We start from the raw sequence: 20,051 nt of genomic DNA, 5'->3' as shown, positions 1-20,051 counted from the left end.
CTAGTAGTCTCAAAGTAGATTTATGTATCCACTAACTAACCAGGTTTGCCAACTAGATGAATTTACCAATAAATTTTATAACAATTTGCACCTCGTTTCGCCATCACTTTTGAAAAAATTCGCATTAAATTGAAAATATTTCACTTATCACACTGTAATACCGGAGCCAAAAGTAGGATCTGGATTTACTTCTTGGGGACTTTTTAAAGAATTCCAAGATTTTTCAATTACATCTTAGTTTGTAAGAATCGGTTAAGAAATTTCCGAGAAAATTTAGTGCGCATTTTCTCATGGATTTGTACATATTGCCTGGTAATTCCGGAACCGGAAGTCAGATAAAGTAAACATTTAATAGCGAGCTATGAGGCTATAAGGCATTTCGTTTGAATCTAAGTTTGTGAAAATCAGTCACGCCTTCTTTGAGAAAGGTTAGAGATCATTTTTGATTTTTTTGTTCATATTACTCTTTAATTCCGGAACCAGAAGTCGGATCGGGAAAAAATTCAATAGCGATGTATGGGACCGTAAGACCATTTGAATCTGAATTTGTGAAAACACACACACACACACACACATTTGCTCCCCTTTCAAATGTCGGTTTTCAACGTGTTTGTATAGCCTTTCTATATGAGAAAAATTGGAATAAAATAATTGATTTTGATAAAGAAACTTAAGGGGTTACTTCACTGTAGAAAAAAAGAGAGAAGAACGTTTTTGGGGAATTATTTTGGGATCCAAAAAATGGAGTAATCAGAATTTTGTATAAAGAACTTTTTAAAAAACAAAATGGCAGCTAGGCGGCATTTCAGCGAAAGTGCTGAATTTTGACGGTAGGAAACATAAGTCAAGTAAATGACCAAACGATTCAAAAATTTTACTTTTAACGGTTTTATTTTCAATGGGCTGCCATTTTGGTTTTCAATTTTTGAAACTGATCATTTTTTGTACATATGTACATATTTTGTACATATTAAAAAGTGCTTTATACAAAATTCGGATTGCTCCATTTTTTGGATCCCAAAATAATTCCCCAAAAAAGTCCTTCTCTTTTTTTACTACAGTGTTGTAACTCCTTAACGGAAGGAAAACGACTCATAGGATTTAGGAGATTGTTTGTTGAGATAGAATTTTAATTTGAATCAGCTTAAGTTTCGTCCGAAAACCAGCCGGTTTTGACGATGTCAGAATCAGATCTAATAAACGTCATTTTCATTGATTAAAAATAGACGAAATGACAGGAAATTACTGTCACTCTCAGCTTTGTTTGCAATCTATGAGAACGAAATCCATGTCCAGTCAATGACATAAGCGGGACAGTAGTTTCAAAATTGTGTTTTTTCTTTCATTTGCCCTTTCAGTCATTTGCATTTTTCAGTGAAAATCCCATAGTATGCAGTGTCGGTATTCAACCGAAACTTTGAGAATCGAAAATGACAGAAAAAGGTTCCACAATGACTTTTACCTGTTGGTGCTCGAATTTGTAGTAGTTTTGGTTTCTAAAGAGGTTCTGGGATGTAATTACTTCGATTTACCATATTTTAGACACTTTTTATAGCCAAGCGTCACAGATTTTCAATACATCGATGAAAGAATGAGAATTGAAATTCTGCTGATGCTCCCTGAAGACGTTAGTTAGGTTTCGTCTTGTCGTAGAGGAAAGAGTAACTTTGGCAATTATTGTCTCTCAGTTTTTCGATGAGAAACGTAAACAATTCGTCTCTTTTCGTTTGTTCTGGTGTCGGTCATTTACGAATGAGGCAGTAAAACATTGAAAATGAGACTGTGGGAATGGTTTCTTTCATTGAGAATGCGCAATTTTAAGCTCTGGTCAGAATTGATTTCAGGCATGCTTCGGGCTTACTCTAAAACTCAGATGATTTGACAAGAAATTTTTGATTGTTTATTCCAAAGAAAGCATTTTTTTATAAACAAAACAATGGAGTCGAAATAGTATACCTTTGCGGTTACCTCCGTTCCCTGAAATTAGAGGCTTATGCCGAGAACTCATGGCCTCTTTTATTTTCCAAATCTCAGCGAATTAAAAATGCAAGAGATATTTCGTTTTGATATTCAATGATGGTAATTGCCATCTTGCTGATGGTAACGAAGGCCTTATCTGGGTGCGATGGAAGACGATTCATTTTTCCCTTCAAATTTCAGATCATCGTAGTTCTCATGTCGACAAGAATACAAAACGATCGAATTGGGAAAAGCCAACGGAAAAAGTGATGCGAAAAAATGATTGTTTTAGTAAAAATTCAACTTCATAAATTACTACCTAATAAAGCTGATACCCAATATCCGAAATAGCTCATTAGTCAAAAAACATCACAAGCTGCACTTTCTACAAACACGCCGCTCAAAAGTCACCCAACGACTTCGAAATAAAAAAAATTACCGCTGCATAGCTCTGAAATCTCTTCCTTTATGTTTGTTTGAGCCGATATTTCAAACTCTGTTTTTTTTCTTTTGTTTACTGCAGCACGACAGCCAAAAATCGAGAAGGAGAAAGACAAAGTGCTCTGTTCGAAAAAAACAAAAACGGTCAAACTTCGGCTTAGACGGCTCACGATTTTAGGCATTTCACATCCTGCATTGCTATCTTGCTAAACTGACAATACCTTGGTGGGATGAAGTTATGTTTGCCTGGAGCTAATGAATATGTAAGACCAAGTTCAAACAGACTCTGGATGCGAGACTCTGGATGCGAGACGATGCTGCTTCCCCGTAAATAAGTGTGAATGTACGGTGTCTAAATCCGAAAATGAAAACGAAAAACTTACGTTACAGGTCGGACAAAAAGCGTGCTCATCAAGTCGGAACGATTTCTGCTCTGGAAATTACACATTATCAGGAAAGAAAAAAAAACGGTGGAAAAAGTTGTTCAAACATGATCATCGTTGTTCACGACGTAGAACGCGGTTAATATGAGTAAGCATACGAAAATGAGACGCGCTGCGTTGAGCAGAACGCGCTGCAAACTCGATCCCTAATTACCTTCTCTCGTGTTTATCCGTTTATAAATTCTCGATACTTCGAACTCACCTCGCCGTCAGTCGTAGAAGTGGAAACTACGAATCAATCAAGCATTCAATTTTCCCCAATTTATGCAATCAGAACAGACACGACAACCTGCCTCGACTGACTTCGGAGGCATTTGTGTCTTGTGTCCGCAGATCATTCACCCTTCAACTGCTGTTTGCTGTTTAGTTTCGTCGAGCCATTGTCTAACGAACAGGAGGGTGGGGTGGGGTGGTGAGGAACAGCAAAAAGGCGGAAAATCAATGCCAAACTGCGACAGCACAAACCATTCCGAGTAGAATGCCAACCAAGCCTTTTCCAAAACTATTTTCCGGTATCTGGCTTCTCGCTATCATTCTGAATGTCATTCATTTGACAGACGGTTGGATCGCTTCTTCTTCGCACAATGGGGCAGCAGGCCATGAATCGGTTGCCAACAGAGCTTTAATTGATCGATTTGAGCGGCTATTCAGGCGTGGATCAGGCTTTTATAACTGCGGAATGTCCACCCATTCGAGGGGCTAGACATGGCTATTTTGGTTTTTCGATCGAATGGCTTCTTTGCGATTCTGAATCTGCACCCATTTTTCAGCTATACTTTTAAACCATAGATCACGACATCCACTTTCACTGCCCGTCAACGATCGTCAGCGCAGAGCAGGAGACCCCTTGCATTTGGCTGGTTTTCTACCGACCTTAACAGGCGAGAAATGGAAAAAAAAATCACGGTGCTCAATTTATTTACATTCAATTTAAATTTAACAATCTGCTCCATTCCGAGCCCCGTGTTTTTCAGACCTGTCCTCACCTGGCAAATGGTTGTGAAGGCTGTCTGGCTGGAATGAAATTTAAATCAGAGTTTTTCGGTTCCTATCCCCGCCCCAGTTCAGGTTGTAGTTCCCGAAAGTAACCGACCGCCGTTCGCCGCCTGCCGCCGGCGTCGAATTCGATTACAATCTCCTGTTCTAGGCGGAGAAAAACTGAGCGATTGATTGTACCGCGGGAGCTGACCGGAATCGGCTGTGTTACGAATAGCAAAAAAAAAAAAATAAAAATCGAAATTTACTTTTCACTGTCAACAAGCGAACGGGCTTTGTTTAGCTTGATTGAAGTTCGTCGGCTGTTCAGGGTAATGATGGAAAATTTGATTAGTTAATTATTGCTGTTTCTAATAATTTCGAACAAAAAAAAAACATTTTTTACTGCCTGTTGTGAGACTCATCTCGAAAGGTTTTCAAACTGCTCTGGATGAAATGCGAACAATTACTACATAAATTACGGTATCGATAAATAAGCTCATCGAAAATAATGGAAAACAGATACAGAAAGAAACTCTGTATTTAAAAAATATTAGACATGAGCTGATTCATACGTTTCGTTCAATTCGGAACAAATTATAGAAATTAAATTTTAATCTTATTTCTAATGATCATATCCCAAAGGGCCATGGTCATTTCGCCGAGTGCCGATTATTAGAAAAAATCACCTGGCATAAAACCATTTTTTCAAAAGCAATTTCTCAGAAAACGTAATTTTGCCAAAAATCATTTTGTCGAAAACGTTACACAGTTTGGAAAAAAACTATCACGAACGCGACTTTGCTCAGTAATTTTAAAAAAAAACCTAAGCGAATAGTTAGTATGATAGTTAGAAGATCCGCAAAATTCACTGGCATGCCCGTTTGGGCCCAACATCTCTATTTTCTCATTTTAGTTCGAAGACTAACTGTGAATCTCTGAAAAAAAATAATTCGACTTATCGGAAGGTACTTCAAGAGTTCGATAAATGGATTGTTTTCAATAAAAACGACCGCAAATAACTGCATTCTGTTTTTCCCCAAATCATCTTCTTCCACGAATTCACAGAAAAAAAGTTCTACTGATCGGTGTTTGGACCAATCACGGTTAAACAAGACAGTTCCATGTTTTACAGATAACCTCATAAATTGTAAACAAATAGTTTCCATGATCGCATGAATCGGGCTACATCGTTTTACCCCAATTTTCCCACATTCAGATTTACAATCCCAAAGCAGATCCAATATTACCTATCAATAGTGGTCCATATTACGCTTCAGTGATCCAAATACACATAATGGGAATTACAGTACTAGCCCGTTTAACCCTCTTCACCCTTATTTATATTTTATTTCCGGGTGAGCCTTCTTTCGTACTCCAATAAGAGGCTGAGAGCGGTTGATGAAAATTGATTGATATTACGAGGAAACCCCCAAGCAGTAGATAACAAACTGCACGGATCACGTTGTACCGTTTTACCCCAATTTATCCTTTAACTCAGTCTTAAGATTTCGCTCCAGATTTGGAAAGAGGTTCGAATGTAACCAAAAATAAAACAAAACTTAACCGCACTGTCCTTCCCTTTGTATTTAATTTGATCACAGAAGTTTTGTAGGTAATATGAATCAATATTGATAGATTGTATTGGATCTGCTTTTGAATTGTAGATCACATTTCAGCTGAATATTAAATATAACTAGAACAGAAATGGGGTAAAACGGTACAATGAGTTTGCTGCTATCATGAAAACTATATTCGATCGATTTGTTAGACAATTTTACATCAGAAACACTCTATTCGCTCTTCTACAGGTACTTCGGTTTTATGTTATACAGTTAAGCTTTAATATAATACAGTACAATAAGGGAACTTGCGGTGAAATGAACATGGTAGCGTTTCGTGCGTCCCTCTGAATACGTGGAATCGATTTTCCGACCATTTTACACCACAAAATTGCTTTGTGTTCAGCTGTATCATGCCTAAAAAACGTCCCGTTTTCGGTACTTTCTTCCCCACTGCGCGTTATTTCACTAAATGACATTCCTCCGTGATCAGTTTCGTAAATTAGCTCATGTAGTCAAACGTTCTTTCGTCAGAATCCGTTCAGAAGGAAAATTCACCTAGAAGCATTCCATCGAAAAATACATTAAACCGAAGGTGTCAAACAGGCCAAGTTCACTAAGAGCCATTTTATCGAATACGTTATTTCACTAAAAGGTCATTTCATCGAAAACCATTTCGAAAAGCTCATTTTGGCGAAAGTTTTCTCGTCTAAGTAAAGAAGGTTGTTTCACTGGAGGTCATTTTGTCGAAGTTGTTTTGTTGAAAGTGTTGTTTCACTAATGGCCAATTCACCGAAAACTTTTACACCGAAATTTTCATTTAGTTGAAGAGGTCATTTCGCGGGATACCGTTTCGTCAAAAGGGTTTATGAATCGAATGTCATTTCATCGAGATTTCGTAGTTCTTTAAGCGAAGTCGAAGTTCATTATACTGGAAGTCATTTTGTCGAAAAGATGATTCTGCCAAATTAGTAATATGAAGGAAACAGAAATCAATCACAATCTTATAACGAGTTTGATTTCGAGCTATAAGTAACAAGAATTATAGACTTTCAAACTCATTCTTTCCTTCTTATATAAAAAGACTATGCAATCACTGTGAAAACCGACTTTTCATCTAAGACCCGAACGACCGTATGTCATATACCGATTCAACTCGATGAACTGAGCAAATGTTTATGTGTGTGTGACAAATATTGTCACTCAATTTTCTCTGAGATGGACTAAAAAAAGTCTAAGTGATAAAAAAAATTCGAACTGCTTTTGGTTACATTCGATCCGTCATTTATTTAAAGCCGCCAGTTAAATCGTAGGTGCAAATTCTTTAAAATTGTTTCCGTTTGTAGTTCATATTAGCTGACATTTTTCTAACATTATGAGCTATGGCATTGATCGCTTTGTGCCTAAGCAATCCAGTCGGAAATCAACCAAACAGTCAGTGAAACAGGCATTAAAGTATGGTGGATTTTTCCTACGGGGAAAAATACCTCCAGATAAACAAATCATACAAGAGGACAGTGAAGCGCTAATAATTTATGGAATGGACAACGTACACTAAATTCGGATGCTAAAAAAAATCTGGAGCAAAGGAAAACATCTGAGCTACCTTTATCAATGCGTTAAGGAGAACTTACAGGTTCGTGTCCGCAGTAAATTGGTAATTTCTTCTAGCAGAATTCTTGATTTACTATGGGACGCCTTTTCAATATTTAATTTTCTCAAGAATGGGTAGAACTTAATCGTGAATATCTTTTGTTCTACTCAACGCAGCAACATAGTTTTTTCTCCATATCAACGGAAATATGTTCAGCAATTTATGTTAAAATTTCCAGTAGTACTAGATAATTACATATAACTTAGTTAGATAAAGTAAGTTTTCTGAAAAAGTTAGATAAGAACAAAACTCAAACAGAAAAACTCATGACATGTGATTGCTTTTCTCGTCATAATTTTGAGCGTCTGTAAATCTGTGATTTATTGATAGATTTATATAATTCAACAACCAATCTATTGAGAAACATTTAACTCAACGTAAAAAATATTATGCAACTTAACACATGAGTTGAAAAGTCCCGGGTCTAACACAAAGATGGCGTTTTAATTTTACTCTGCTTCTTGATGGGAAAATATACCGTTCAAGCAAAGCAATGACTTGAAAACTGTTATGGAGACTCCGCTCCATCAGAAACAACAATAAAACGTTGGTTTGCTGACTTCAAACGTGGTCGTAGAGACACCGATGATGCAGAACACAGTGGACGGTAACAGAAAACAAACAAAAAATCCACAAAATAAAATAAAAACAAAATTTTTTAGCTGTCATCGTAAAGATATCAAAAGATCGTGTTGGCTTTATATTGCATGAAAATTCGACTATGAGAAAGCTCTGTTCAAAGTGGGTGCCGCATTTGTACACTGCTGACCAAAAACGAGAACGTGTTGATGATTTTGAGCACTGTTAGGCCATATTTAAACGTAACAAACCGGAATTTTTGGGTCGGTATGTGACAATGGATGAAACATGGATTAATCACTTCACTCCGCAATCAAAACGATTGTCATCTAAGTGGACAGTAACATGCCCAAACGTTTTACTGCTTTTGTCCTCTATCGGTTATCAAACAGCCATCACAGCGTACACAGATCTATCAGCAGCTTTCGATAAAATAAGTCACGCTATCGCTATTGCTAAACTATACAACTGTTTTGGATCGAACGTACTTCGCTCGATTAGATCAAACCTAAGCGATCGACGTCTGGGCGTCAGAATCGGTGATTGTGTATCTGATGAATTTTGAGTTTCATCAGAAATCCTAAAAGGCAGTCATCTAAGACCACTGATATTTTTTCTGTACTCTAACGATCCGGAAAACAGACGATACCGTATTCCTGAAACGCCAATCAATCGAATGATTCTCAATCCTCAGAAATGTTGGATCATTGTGTGAATATGAGAAAAATCCTGTTCGGTTAGACTACTGCATTGACGATACTTCGATTGCAAGGATGGCATATGATAAAGATCTTGATGTTTTCCTCGAGGGGAAACAGATATTTAAGCAACTTGTTAGCAACATCTAATTTTTTTTAATATGCTTAGAAATAATCATTTGGACTAAATTATGTTTGTTGATTCATATGTACTAAAATCCAACAGACATGAAAATTCAATCTCGGGAGAGGCTTGAATATACATTGATCGGCCATTTCGAGGCTTTGATGCTCCGTAAATCACCTATCGTCAAAGAGGCCGGCAATAATCACAGAATAGTGTACTTCTTTAGTTCGGTAATTTTCTGACACGATATTTGAAATAGAAAAATTTCGGTGAAACAACTTTTGAACAAAAAGTTTTCAAATTTTCGTACTCGAAAAAAGCAAATTGTTGTTCAAAGTAAACGTTTTCATTGTTATTCTAACGATGATTGTAATGATAATCACATATTTGTTATTTTAGTGAATATGAATTCAAAAAGCTGTAACGGAACCGTATTGGGTAGTGAGAGTGAAAATGCCACATTCTTACTACACTAATAATTCAATCTAACAGATCATCTTTCAACCTCTTGCAACTAATCTTCATTACAGCGGTTTTGCAATATTCTAGGAGCATCTAGATTGTAGCTGACTATGTTTCAACCATGACTATTGCATTGAAATTAATGGTTTGATAGATTTGCATCAAACGAGCGGTATTAAATTATCGTTCAAGTTCAGCTCAATTCATTGATGCAATTTAAAGCTCTCGTGAATTTTCATATCTAGATTCCAATTCAACGCTACTGATACGATCAAACTGCCACAAATTTATTTACTGAATAATCCTCGGTGTTAAATAATTTGATTGATTGATTGAATAATCATACAGAATGAGTATAAATTCCCTCCGTGCTCGGAATAATTATCTAAATCCCTAGAGCAAAATATTTCCACATGATTGATTTTTTTTATAATCATATAATCGCCACCAAAAAAAATCCGTTATTATTTATATCAATCCAACTTGCTGCCTACGCAAACTGACAGCTGCGAATTGCTCTTATAATTTCCAAACCATTGTTCACTTCGCGTTACACTGAGAAGGGATTTGTTTGATATTATTTGATAGTGAAACAATTGAATGGACGTCCAAATTGGCCACGCTTGCATTTAAATAGGTTGTCGCCCTTCCCCTTCCCCGGGCACTGGCACTAGCAGGGTCTCTCAGGGCTCAGGAAAGTAAAAGTTTTCTATTCAAATTTCTTCCTCCCTTTCGGTGTCCGGGTGTTTAAACTATTCAATGCAAAAGTGCTTGTCTGTGAGGGGCAAAACTCCACCAACGGCTGGCCTGTACCGAACCGAAATCGTGAACAGACGCCGGGGCACGCAAATCGACGCAACAAATAAATACTATCTGCCGAAAAGCGTGCAGAAGAAATGGAAATTGAACTGGAAAAGAGCAACACTTCCAACGAACTGCCGACGAAGAAAAACACAAACATGGATGAATGTGGTCCTCTCACCCGCACAGCGCGAACCGTTAATCAACTCCGGGGACGACTCCGCATTTCGAAGTTTGTTTTCGTGTGTACCTTCTCTATAGCTGAAAAAGTTGTCCATGGGGTGTTTTGTTTCCGAAAATTTAATTATATCAGTTTCAGTTTCAACAGCTCAAATGGCACTTTCACCTGCAGACATTGTGATAACAAAACCACACCAAACTCAATTTTCCGGAACAAGAAAGCAAGAAAGAAAAAAAAGCTGCTAGCGACCTTACCTTTTCGGGAACGCCATTCTGCGATATCTGAGCAGGACATCCATCGTCGGTATGGCTGACGGAACGGAACGGGACGGGACGGGACGGGACTTCACACTTCACAAACTTTGCACTAATTTTGCTCGTACACACTGAACTCGATTACCGCACGCATTTGTGGCTTGCAGAAGCTCGTTGAACTGCCACGATGGGTGGCTTCGGTTAGTTAACTCAGTTGGATTAACGTTGATTCCTGGGAAAGATAGGAAAATAAAATTTAGGAATAATTATTTCGATCCAGAAGTTTCTCGTGTTTTTTATGTCATCATGGTTTTTTCAATAATTTTGTTCAAATTGTAAGTGATTTTAAATAACCGGATTTTAATGGAACGGAAATGCTTAGCGTGATGGGTGAGACCATCGCCATTATGCAGCCTATCTGGGTTCAATTCTCAGTTCCTTAGGTAGATTTCGAAAGTTTTTCTAGTCCAAAAGGCGAATGATCGTAAAGCGAAAACCTCCATAATCTAACAGATCGGCTGCAAAGTTCGTATCGTTTCTATGAGAGGGCGCCACTAGAATTAAATCCATACCATTTTCAGTTAGTACCAACCTTCAAAAGATACGTGTATAAATTTGACAGCTGTCTGATTATTAGTTTGTGAGATATTGCATTTTGAGTGAAGCTACTTTTGTTATTGTGAAAAAAAATGCAAAAAAAAAGGAATTTCGTGTGTTGATGAAACACTACTTTTTGATGAAAAAAAGTGCCGCCGATACCAAAAAATGGCTTGATGAGTGTTATCCAGACTCTGCACCGGGCGAAGCAACAATTCGTAAGTGGTTTGCAAAATTTCGTACTGGTCATATGAGCACCGAAGACGATGAACGCAGTGGACGTCCAAAAGAGGATGTTACCGATGAAAACGTGAAAAAAATCCACAGAATGATTTTCAATGACCGTAAAGTGAAGTTGATCGAGATAGCTGACACCGTAAAGATATCAAAGGAACGTGTTGGACATATTATTCACGAATATTTGGATATGAGAAAGCTTTGTGCAAAATGGGTGCCGCGTGAGCTCACAATCGATCAAAAACAACAACGAAAAACCTTGCTGAAATTGAACGAATTGGGCTTCGAATTGCTCCCTCATCCACCGTATTCTCCAGATTTGGCTCCCAGTGACTTTTTCCTGTTCTCAGACCTCAAGAGAATGCTCGCTGGTAAAAAATTTAGAAGCAATGAACTGAGGCCTATTTCGAGGCAAAGGACAAATCGTACTACAAAAATGGTATCGAAAAGTTGGAAGATCGCTATAATCGCCGTATCGCCTCTGATGGCAATTATGTTGAATAATAAAAACGAATTTTGGCAAAAAAATGTGTGTTTCTATTAAACGATACGAACTTTTCAGCCGAACTGTTAATTGAATAAAATTAAATCAAATAGTTCGACAACTACAATACTAATTCATTTTGAACTATGAAACCGAACTTTATTGGATTTTATTGAACATTTTTTGAGTATCAGCTTCAGAGTATCATGTTTTTGAGTCCCGATTTAGAAATATTTTTATTAGCTGTTGAACTGTATCATTAACTATCCATTTGCCCAGTGTACCGATAGAAGACTATTTTGTTCCAAGCAAAAAGTCATACTCTATATCGGAATTTTACGTAATGATTTTCTTTACTTTTGAGATTTTACAGATTTTCATGAATTTTCTACTCAAATTTAAATGAATGAATGAAAATTTTGTAGCTAATAAATTTTTGGTGCGAATTTGTTATACAACAAATCTTGAAAAAAAAGTTGAGCCAATTTCAATGCAAATTTTCAAGATATCCGTATTTATCCGTATTCTCCTTAAAGTTTGCACAATGCTAATTTCCATTAAGAATTTTTCTCTCATGAATTGGGCAGAAAATGAAGCAAATAAAAATATCGTTTAACCAGTGTTTATGTCAATAGGAAAACGGAGGGCTCGATTACTGTCTATAGTTGTAAATGAAATTAATTTCACGGTACCCGGTAAAACTTTTGCTAATGTTCGAAGAGCCGAAGATTACTGAATCTCGGTGAATATCTTTTTCAATTATCGAATGATTATTTATACCCGGCTGGAATGATCGGTTTAGTTTTAGTGCGAATTACCTGTTATAGTTTACCGATACGTTTCCAACGCAATACTGAAATTTTATTCCGACGGACGTTGTAAGTTATCAAATACTACTGGTTATAAAATAAAAAAAAGTACAGGTGTGTAATGTCAGAGACATAACTGGATGTCGTGAATACGAATAAAACTGACTACTCTTACTTTATGCTTCCGAATATAAATTAGTTGATCGATAGTGTGAATTGTGCAAGTTTTGCCCTTTTACACTACTAGAGTTTGAAACGATACACCAAAACTACAGTACAGATTAGTTACATTAAACATTTTGACACACAAATATTAGAAATAACCAGTATAGTTCCTTATGATAAAATAATGGTGGGTCTGAAAAGAACCTTTTATGAAGGCGTTCGTGATGGAGAGTGACGAGTTGAGTTCTAATTCCGATGGATACCACTGACTTCCGTCTTCTATTTCCAGAATGACCTGTTGTCCGTGAATGCGAATGCGGAGTCTCCTGCTTCTTCCGCTTTGTATTTCGCTTGGAGATTCGTCGATCGCACCATAATCAACACGATGACAACGACAGCCAAATTCGAAATGAATGTCTTTTGAGTCGGGGCTATGCATTTTATATAGTAAATCAGCCGAAAGTTCTACTACAAACTACAACTGATTGAAAAATGGGGCGTATACAGTATAGTAAAATTTCGCATAATTCTTTGGGTATAAACTTATGCTTCTAAATGGCACCTTAGAGAATCAACATTATTTCACTTCGGATTTCAATATTTTAGTAAAAGGTACTATCAAAATGCTGTACGGGAATAATTTTTGGCATCCCAGAAAAGAAAAGCCAAATTGTATAATTTTCTAAGATATTAAACACTGATTGGATATAAACGATTTTAGACACTGTTGCAAATAAAGAAATGTGAAAATTGCAAAAAACTGATCAAATTATCTTAGATTTGCACTACACTGATAATTTTAATTTTCGATTTACAAAGAAGCAATCTTTATAGTTGTTTAGGTAACATTTAGAGCCATTAGAAGGGCTGATTTTGCAGAATGTTCCAAATTGTTGTCCATTTTCCGTTGTATTTTGCTCCAATGCAAACGACCACCAACAGGATGATGTAATTGATCTTTTTCGAAGGGAAACTCTGAAGGGAAGGGGCTCTGCGACCTGAGCGTTTGCTCCACCTGACGACCGAAGCCCAAATGAAAGCATTGACGACTGCTGCTCCCAACGATTGAAGTCCAAATAAAAGCACGACCCAAGCGTTTGAGGCTTTATACCACGCAAATAGTCTGCTTTCATTGCCAACTGCTCCATCTGACGATTGAAATCCAAATGAGAGTTGCGACCTGAGCGTTTGAGGTTTTCAACCACGCAGAATGCGCACTCTCCGAAGCTGCTGGTTGATTAAATCATTCATACGACGTCTGCTTCCATCCAACGCACAAGAAGAAATGATCGGTTCCTGTTTTTAACGCACTCAGTGGAATGTATGTGCCTGACTACCTCAAAATCGTCGTCCTTGCGCGAAAAACCCAAGCGAAAGTAAAGAGTTGTTTTCAAATTTTGAGAAAACCTAATTTTTGATTTGTTTGTGGTTGTCTCACACTGTACAAAATATTATCCTAAATTCCTGATCATATTTTTGATGAAATAGTGAAAGAATTATGTTGCTGCCATCAATACAAGTCGAGATATTCACGATCAAGTTCTGCCCATTCTTCCGTATAACTAATTTTGAAAAGGCACCCAATAGTAAAGTAGTCGACAGAAAGTGTAAACCTTGCTACTACATGGAATGAAAAGTCGATTTTTTACTGTGAAAACTTTTTATTCTTCAGTATAATCACCATCTAGAGCGATACACTTGACCCATCGGTCCTCTAATATTTTGATACTTCTTGAAAAACAAGATTTATGAAGGCCTGCAAAATAGGCTTCCCTTGCTGTAGCGACCTCAGCATTCGACGAAAATTTATTTCACTGAAGAAACCTTTTCATGTTTGGGAATAGATAATAGTCACTGGGGGCCAAGTCTGGAGAACACGGTGGATGATGGATCAATCCGTAACCGCAAATCATTCGGTTGCTTTTTTATCAGGACACGTAACTCGTCTTTTTACATAGCTTCAATGAAAACTAGAGCTCGTCTGACACTATCAGCTGTTATTCAAACACTAGTGGATAGATTGTCATGCAATTAGGTATTGAGCCATCTAGTGGCTTGTTCTCAACAAAAATATATACGGTTTGGACTTTTAATTCCATGTAGTTCATGCAAAGAACAGTTTCTGTCGTCCCTCACAATTTAAACAATTATGCGAACAAAGAAATCGAAGATATTCAATTAATCGGTTCTATTTCTGGGCCAATCAGTTAATCCCAAAGAACTTTTTTTTAATTTCAATTATGGAGACTTTAACCTTTCTGGTCATTTGGTGCTCGGGTCAGAAAAATTTTATGGGCGTGGTCAGGAATCGGACCTTCGTACTAATTTCATACGGTTCACCGAAGTCTGGTAGATCTTTGACTTATGATAATTGCTTTTGATTTGTAAAACCACATTACAAGGTTCAGATAATATATAATGTGATGGTTTACAAATGCCCAAAGGTTCTTTATATTATTTTCGGAAACTAATTCTAAATGTTTCTTATTGGGTAAAGTCTTTTAACTTATTTCGAGCAGTATTTATCTAATTATTAATAAAACTGCATAACAAAGCGAGGCTGAACCCTTCGTTTCAACAGACTGCATAGTCAAATTATCAGTAAACAGAACAATCGCAAACAATTTTCACGAAACTGAGTTGGGTTTGCACTTAGCAAAGCAGGTGTGAACGAACACGATTTAAGAATGGGGCTCGAAGCCGACTCGAATTTCAGCTCGGGTTGAAATTAGTATCAAAAATGACATCAAACAAATGGTTTGACAACTATTAGGGTGGGAACTGGGTAAGGTATGACAGCAAGCAAAATTTAAATTAATTTGCAAAATCAGCGCAGATCTATGGCATCAATTTTATAACAAGAAATAATTTAAAAAAGTTCCTTTTTCTTCACATTTCTGCTCAGCAGTGCTTAATGCAGCTCAAATTTAGCTGCTATCTCCACCTAGTAGTTCATTCTAAACATTTTAATTTATGTAACCCTTTAAAAAAATTGCACCAAGATGTAATATCCTTTTTGACGTCTCGGGCGTAAAATACAAATTGTTATATTTTTATACTGAAGCAATTACTGTACAATACAATAATACAATATAATTTGACTGAGCCATTAAACTGAATTATTGAATAGAATTCAAGGATAATTTTTTGAGAATTTAGGACAACTTTGAAGCGTAAAGTTAATCGAACTTCATTTGACAGAGTTTTGGACAAATTTCGACCAGGAAAACAGAATCATGATCGGGACATCATTATTGGCATGTCGCATTAATTTTTTTTTCAATTTCATTTATCGAAATTTAAACCTTGCGGTTATTTGCCTCCAGTAGTAGTAAAAGTACTCGACTTGATATGCGGGATTGGGATTCGAACCAGGTAGGCTGCGTGAAAGGTATAGCTCTTACCTTTCGCGTTATGCTCGTTCCTGCAGGTGCTGCCCATATGGGGTGAATTTTTGATCGACCTAGCAGTTCAAGTAGAATTGCCTTGATGGATTTACAGATTAATTTGTGTAAGTACGAGTCGAAGACAAGAAACTAGAGGAATAGAATCTATAGTTACTAACAATTTTCAAAACAATACGTCTGCTTAGCGGTTCAAATTGAACTGCCGAGTTTTGCATTAAGCAGTTCCATTTGAACTGCTATGCACTGATGAGTCAAAGACGAAACGTAAACATATCAATAATAATCAATTAAATATCGAAGTCTGGACAAACGTTTATTCAGTTTCAAGTATCTTTGGCAACTGTTCTGAGTTTCAGAAAATTAGTACATTACATTACACAAATGCTTAAATTCGAATCCAAATTCCCATCAAACAAAAATTTGAGTTTAATGAATTGAGTTATCATTTTCTCAATTCTTACACAATCTGATCACTAAAGACGTATCTTGCTCCAACTCTAACAAATATTGACAGCACCCTCACAGATTTCAACTAACTTTTCTGTACATGTAGATTTTATCACAAAAAGCCACTTTTTTTAAATTTTATGCTGCGCAAAACTTTTTGTTTAAGTTGGTTGTAGTCTGAATATAACAAATCATACAAAAAATGTGTTACTAATGAGTTTCGAAAAATCAGTCAAATTTTTGAATACTGAAAAAAAATTACAGTCGAGTCCTACCGACAACCGATTTTAAAATTTTTAGGTGGATTTACAAAAAACGCCATTTTTTATTTTGATGAAATTTTGTCCCAAGATAGGTGATCAAAACAAACCCTTCTTAATCCACCTAGTGGTGTGCCTTTCTCTTCTTTCATAACAGTCTCATGAAAATATATTTCATCTTTTTATTACATAATTTCGGATACTAATTTTGACACCAATTGATTCAGATTGATTAGAATAGTTTACAAAAGCATGCGTCAGTGTTTATGTCACACAGTCAGCATCATTTTTTCAAACTAGTGCTTGACATTTGCGTTGCCTATTTGTATGAGAACAGTGATGCTAATCTAAAAAACGAGTGACATTATATTCACATTTCTGGTATATATCACCCTGTAATTACTGAACCGGAAGTCGGATCCGCATGATATTTCGGAACTTTGTATGGGACCATAAGACCTTTCATTTGAATCTAAGTTTGTGAATCGGTTCTGCCATCTCCGAGAAAAGTGAGTGACAATATTTGTCGCACACACACACACACACACACACACACACACACACACACACACACACACACACACACACACACACACACACACACACACACACACAGACATTTGCTCAGTTCGTCGAGCTGAGTCGAATGATATATGACATTCGGCCCTCCGGGCCTCGTTTCAAAAGTCGGTTTTTGCAGTGATTGTATAGCCTTTCTATATGAGAAAGGAAAAACAATTTCTCTAACAAACCCTTTTTCTTGTCCAAACTGAATTTTTTCCAGTGTGTCTTCGTCGAAAACTAAACTAAACTGAAAATCAGAAATTAACTTTTCACTCATTATTCGGTAGTGTTAGTAAAAGGGTTCAAATAATCAGTTTTTTCATTCTAATTGTTTTTACTTTAATTCTAGAAAAGTGGTTTGCTTAACAAAGATTTAGATTTTGTAAAAATACATGAAATTGTGGAGAACTTCAAAGCTCTTCAACAATTTTTGAAAATTTTATGGAAAATTGTCATATTTCGTACTCAATTATTACAGAATGTTGCCAAAAGATTTTTAATTTCAATCAAAACCTCGAAGTATATTAGGATTCTATAAGTGAATATGTATTTGATGTACGTCAGATTTATGAACCTTACGTATTTAAATATTTACTTGCAAACTCTATTTCATCTTCTGAATCATTGAAACACAAGTATGCTTACATTAAACAATCTTCTCGCATCCGATGAAACGAGTTGCGTGGCGTTTTCGATAGTTTCCGTAATTTTGTTACTACGTAGTCAGAAAACTAAAGAAGTCGCATGAATGCATCTTTGTTAGTTGACATTTCCCATGAAATTATTTTATATGATTTCTACAACAAAGTGCAGAGTCCTTGTTACGAGATTTGTGTCCTTCCTCAGTTATTCCACGTGCCTTTGAATACCGTCATTTCTAATCGATATGTAGTCTATAAGAATTTAATAAATTAAAAGATTTTGATACCCTTATGTTGGACTTCTCTTTCAGCATAATTGGAACCACAGAATATCTATCGAAAACATTTCTGATTAATAATGCATCTAGAAACGGCAATGAAAGCCGTTGTATTCTTGCATTCTTAAATTCGATAAGAAATTTGAAAGCTCAACGTTTTACTCTAATAAGATTTTTTTTTAAATATATAAAGTCCACAAATCTCACATACATCAAATATACATTCGCTCATAGAATCCTAGGACACTTCCGGATACAAACCATTTCTTCGGGGATTTAATGTAATATAAAAGTATTTAAAAAAAAGTGGTTTGATCTGCTTCTATTATATATATTTTATATCTATTTATATAAAACTATTTATAACTTTTTCAAAACTTGTTGTAGAGCTTTGCAGTTCTCCAAAATTTTACGCAACACTACCTCTAATTAGCGAAAGTATTTCTTCAGCAAAGTTACCAGAAATATAGAATGAATAAACTTTAAAATGAACAAAAACTCTCTATTTACTTTCAGTAAAAAGTTAATTTTTTATCTATCTTTACAAACGTGCTGAACTATGGTCGGTTATTTCCATAAAATCGCATAAGTCCATACTCTCTACAGCTTTGTCGAAGAAGCCAACAAGGGAAAGTTTACGATAAAGCCGTATAATAATTAAAAGCATGAAATTTCAGTCTTGAATCACTGTGCGTTGGCACAGAAAAAATATCTATCTTGGGACAAAATGTCAAATAAAAAATAGTATTGTTTTGTAAATCGATTCAAAATGTTGAAATCGATTTTTGTTCAGTGAAGTACTGGGCTAAGAATTTTCCAGTATTTAGGGATGTCGGAAATTTCGATTAACGGTATCATTTAAAAATCGAGTATAATTTTGAAATTAATTGATTGAAATTTATTCGATTATCTGGGCTTTTAATCGATTACTCAATTAATCGATCGATATTACGACATCCCTACCAGTATTTATATTCGGGAACTTGACTGTTTTTGTGATAATTCCAAGTTTAACACTTTTGGATTTGAAGTGGCTCAAAATGTCTTAAAAGTTTAACTAAAATCTGAGAGGGTGCTACCAACTAACATACAATAATAATAACACTTAACGCCGAAAAATGTTATCGAATTATTTTAAACTGCGAATCTTTCTACCAGTTATTTTATAAAAAAATTACCTGATTCTGTTCTAAAGTGGCGCTAGATTTACTTTCTAACCGCTCTCCCATTCACTACTGTAACACCAAAGAAAGATCCACGGTCTGAGCAATCACTTCGATTCAATTATCTGCTGTAGCTTTTGAACTTTTTTTTACGAAAATACATCGACCATGTCACTTTTCACAACACAACCACCGTCGATAGGAACCTCACGGTCACGGTCAATACATTTTTTGTTGGCTGCCAGTTTGATGCTCCAGAACTTTCTCGCTTCGAACGAATTTATTTTTTGCTTCACTTAATTCAATCAACTGTGATACTTTTACAGGGATCTTACTCCGAAACGTTTTTTGAATTGCACTTAACACCGAAAACTCGCAACCAGTGGGAGCTTCGTTCGGATCTGGAACCCCGCACCGGTTCTGTTGGTGTAACTGATTTCCGAAAAGGAAAACAACACGAGAATAAACAAACAAACTACGGTCTCTATGACTACGCGAAATCAACCACCGACGCGACCCGGTCCCAAAGAAACGTGAGAGCTCGTATGTCCGCGCGACAAGCTTTCCGAACGCACCGCGGCCAACTAATGCAATTAGCGCTCGCGACTTACCTAAAACTGTTTACGGTAATTTTGTGCTTTTTTTTTTCTTCTTTCTCGATGGTAGCTCGACCAAGCTCAGCTGAACTCAGTCTCAGCTGGTGTGTACTGCTGCTATACTACGGAGAAGTTCGTTTTCGATAGCACAGTGGGTGAGGTTCTGTTGGTTCAGTATTTCAAAAAACCGTTTTCAATCTGCTGACTGTAAATAATGGTGGAATTTTCCGAATGCTATAACAGTTTAAAATTATGACCAAACTAATG

General features: G+C 36.3%; 1 protein-coding gene across 1 annotated transcript in view; it reads right to left on the bottom strand.

Moving 5' to 3' along the window:
- The window catches only part of LOC131435235 (heparan sulfate 2-O-sulfotransferase pipe), a 386,750-nt gene extending 366,990 nt beyond the window's left edge, over positions 1-19,760 (bottom strand). The window contains exons 1-2 of the mRNA XM_058602904.1: positions 19,204-19,760; positions 10,137-10,368 (exon numbers count right to left, since the gene is read on the bottom strand). Coding sequence (XP_058458887.1) covers positions 10,137-10,180 — 44 coding nt within the window. The 5' untranslated portion in view covers positions 10,181-10,368; positions 19,204-19,760. The remainder of the gene's footprint in view (positions 1-10,136; positions 10,369-19,203) is intronic.
- Positions 19,761-20,051: the final 291 nt, after the last annotated feature.

The sequence above is a fragment of the Malaya genurostris genome, chromosome 3 (genome assembly GCF_030247185.1).
Source record: "Malaya genurostris strain Urasoe2022 chromosome 3, Malgen_1.1, whole genome shotgun sequence".
NCBI classification, from domain to species: Eukaryota; Metazoa; Arthropoda; class Insecta; order Diptera; family Culicidae; genus Malaya; species Malaya genurostris.
Note: the sequence above shows the minus strand (reverse complement) of the source record. Positions and strands in the feature narration are given on the sequence as shown.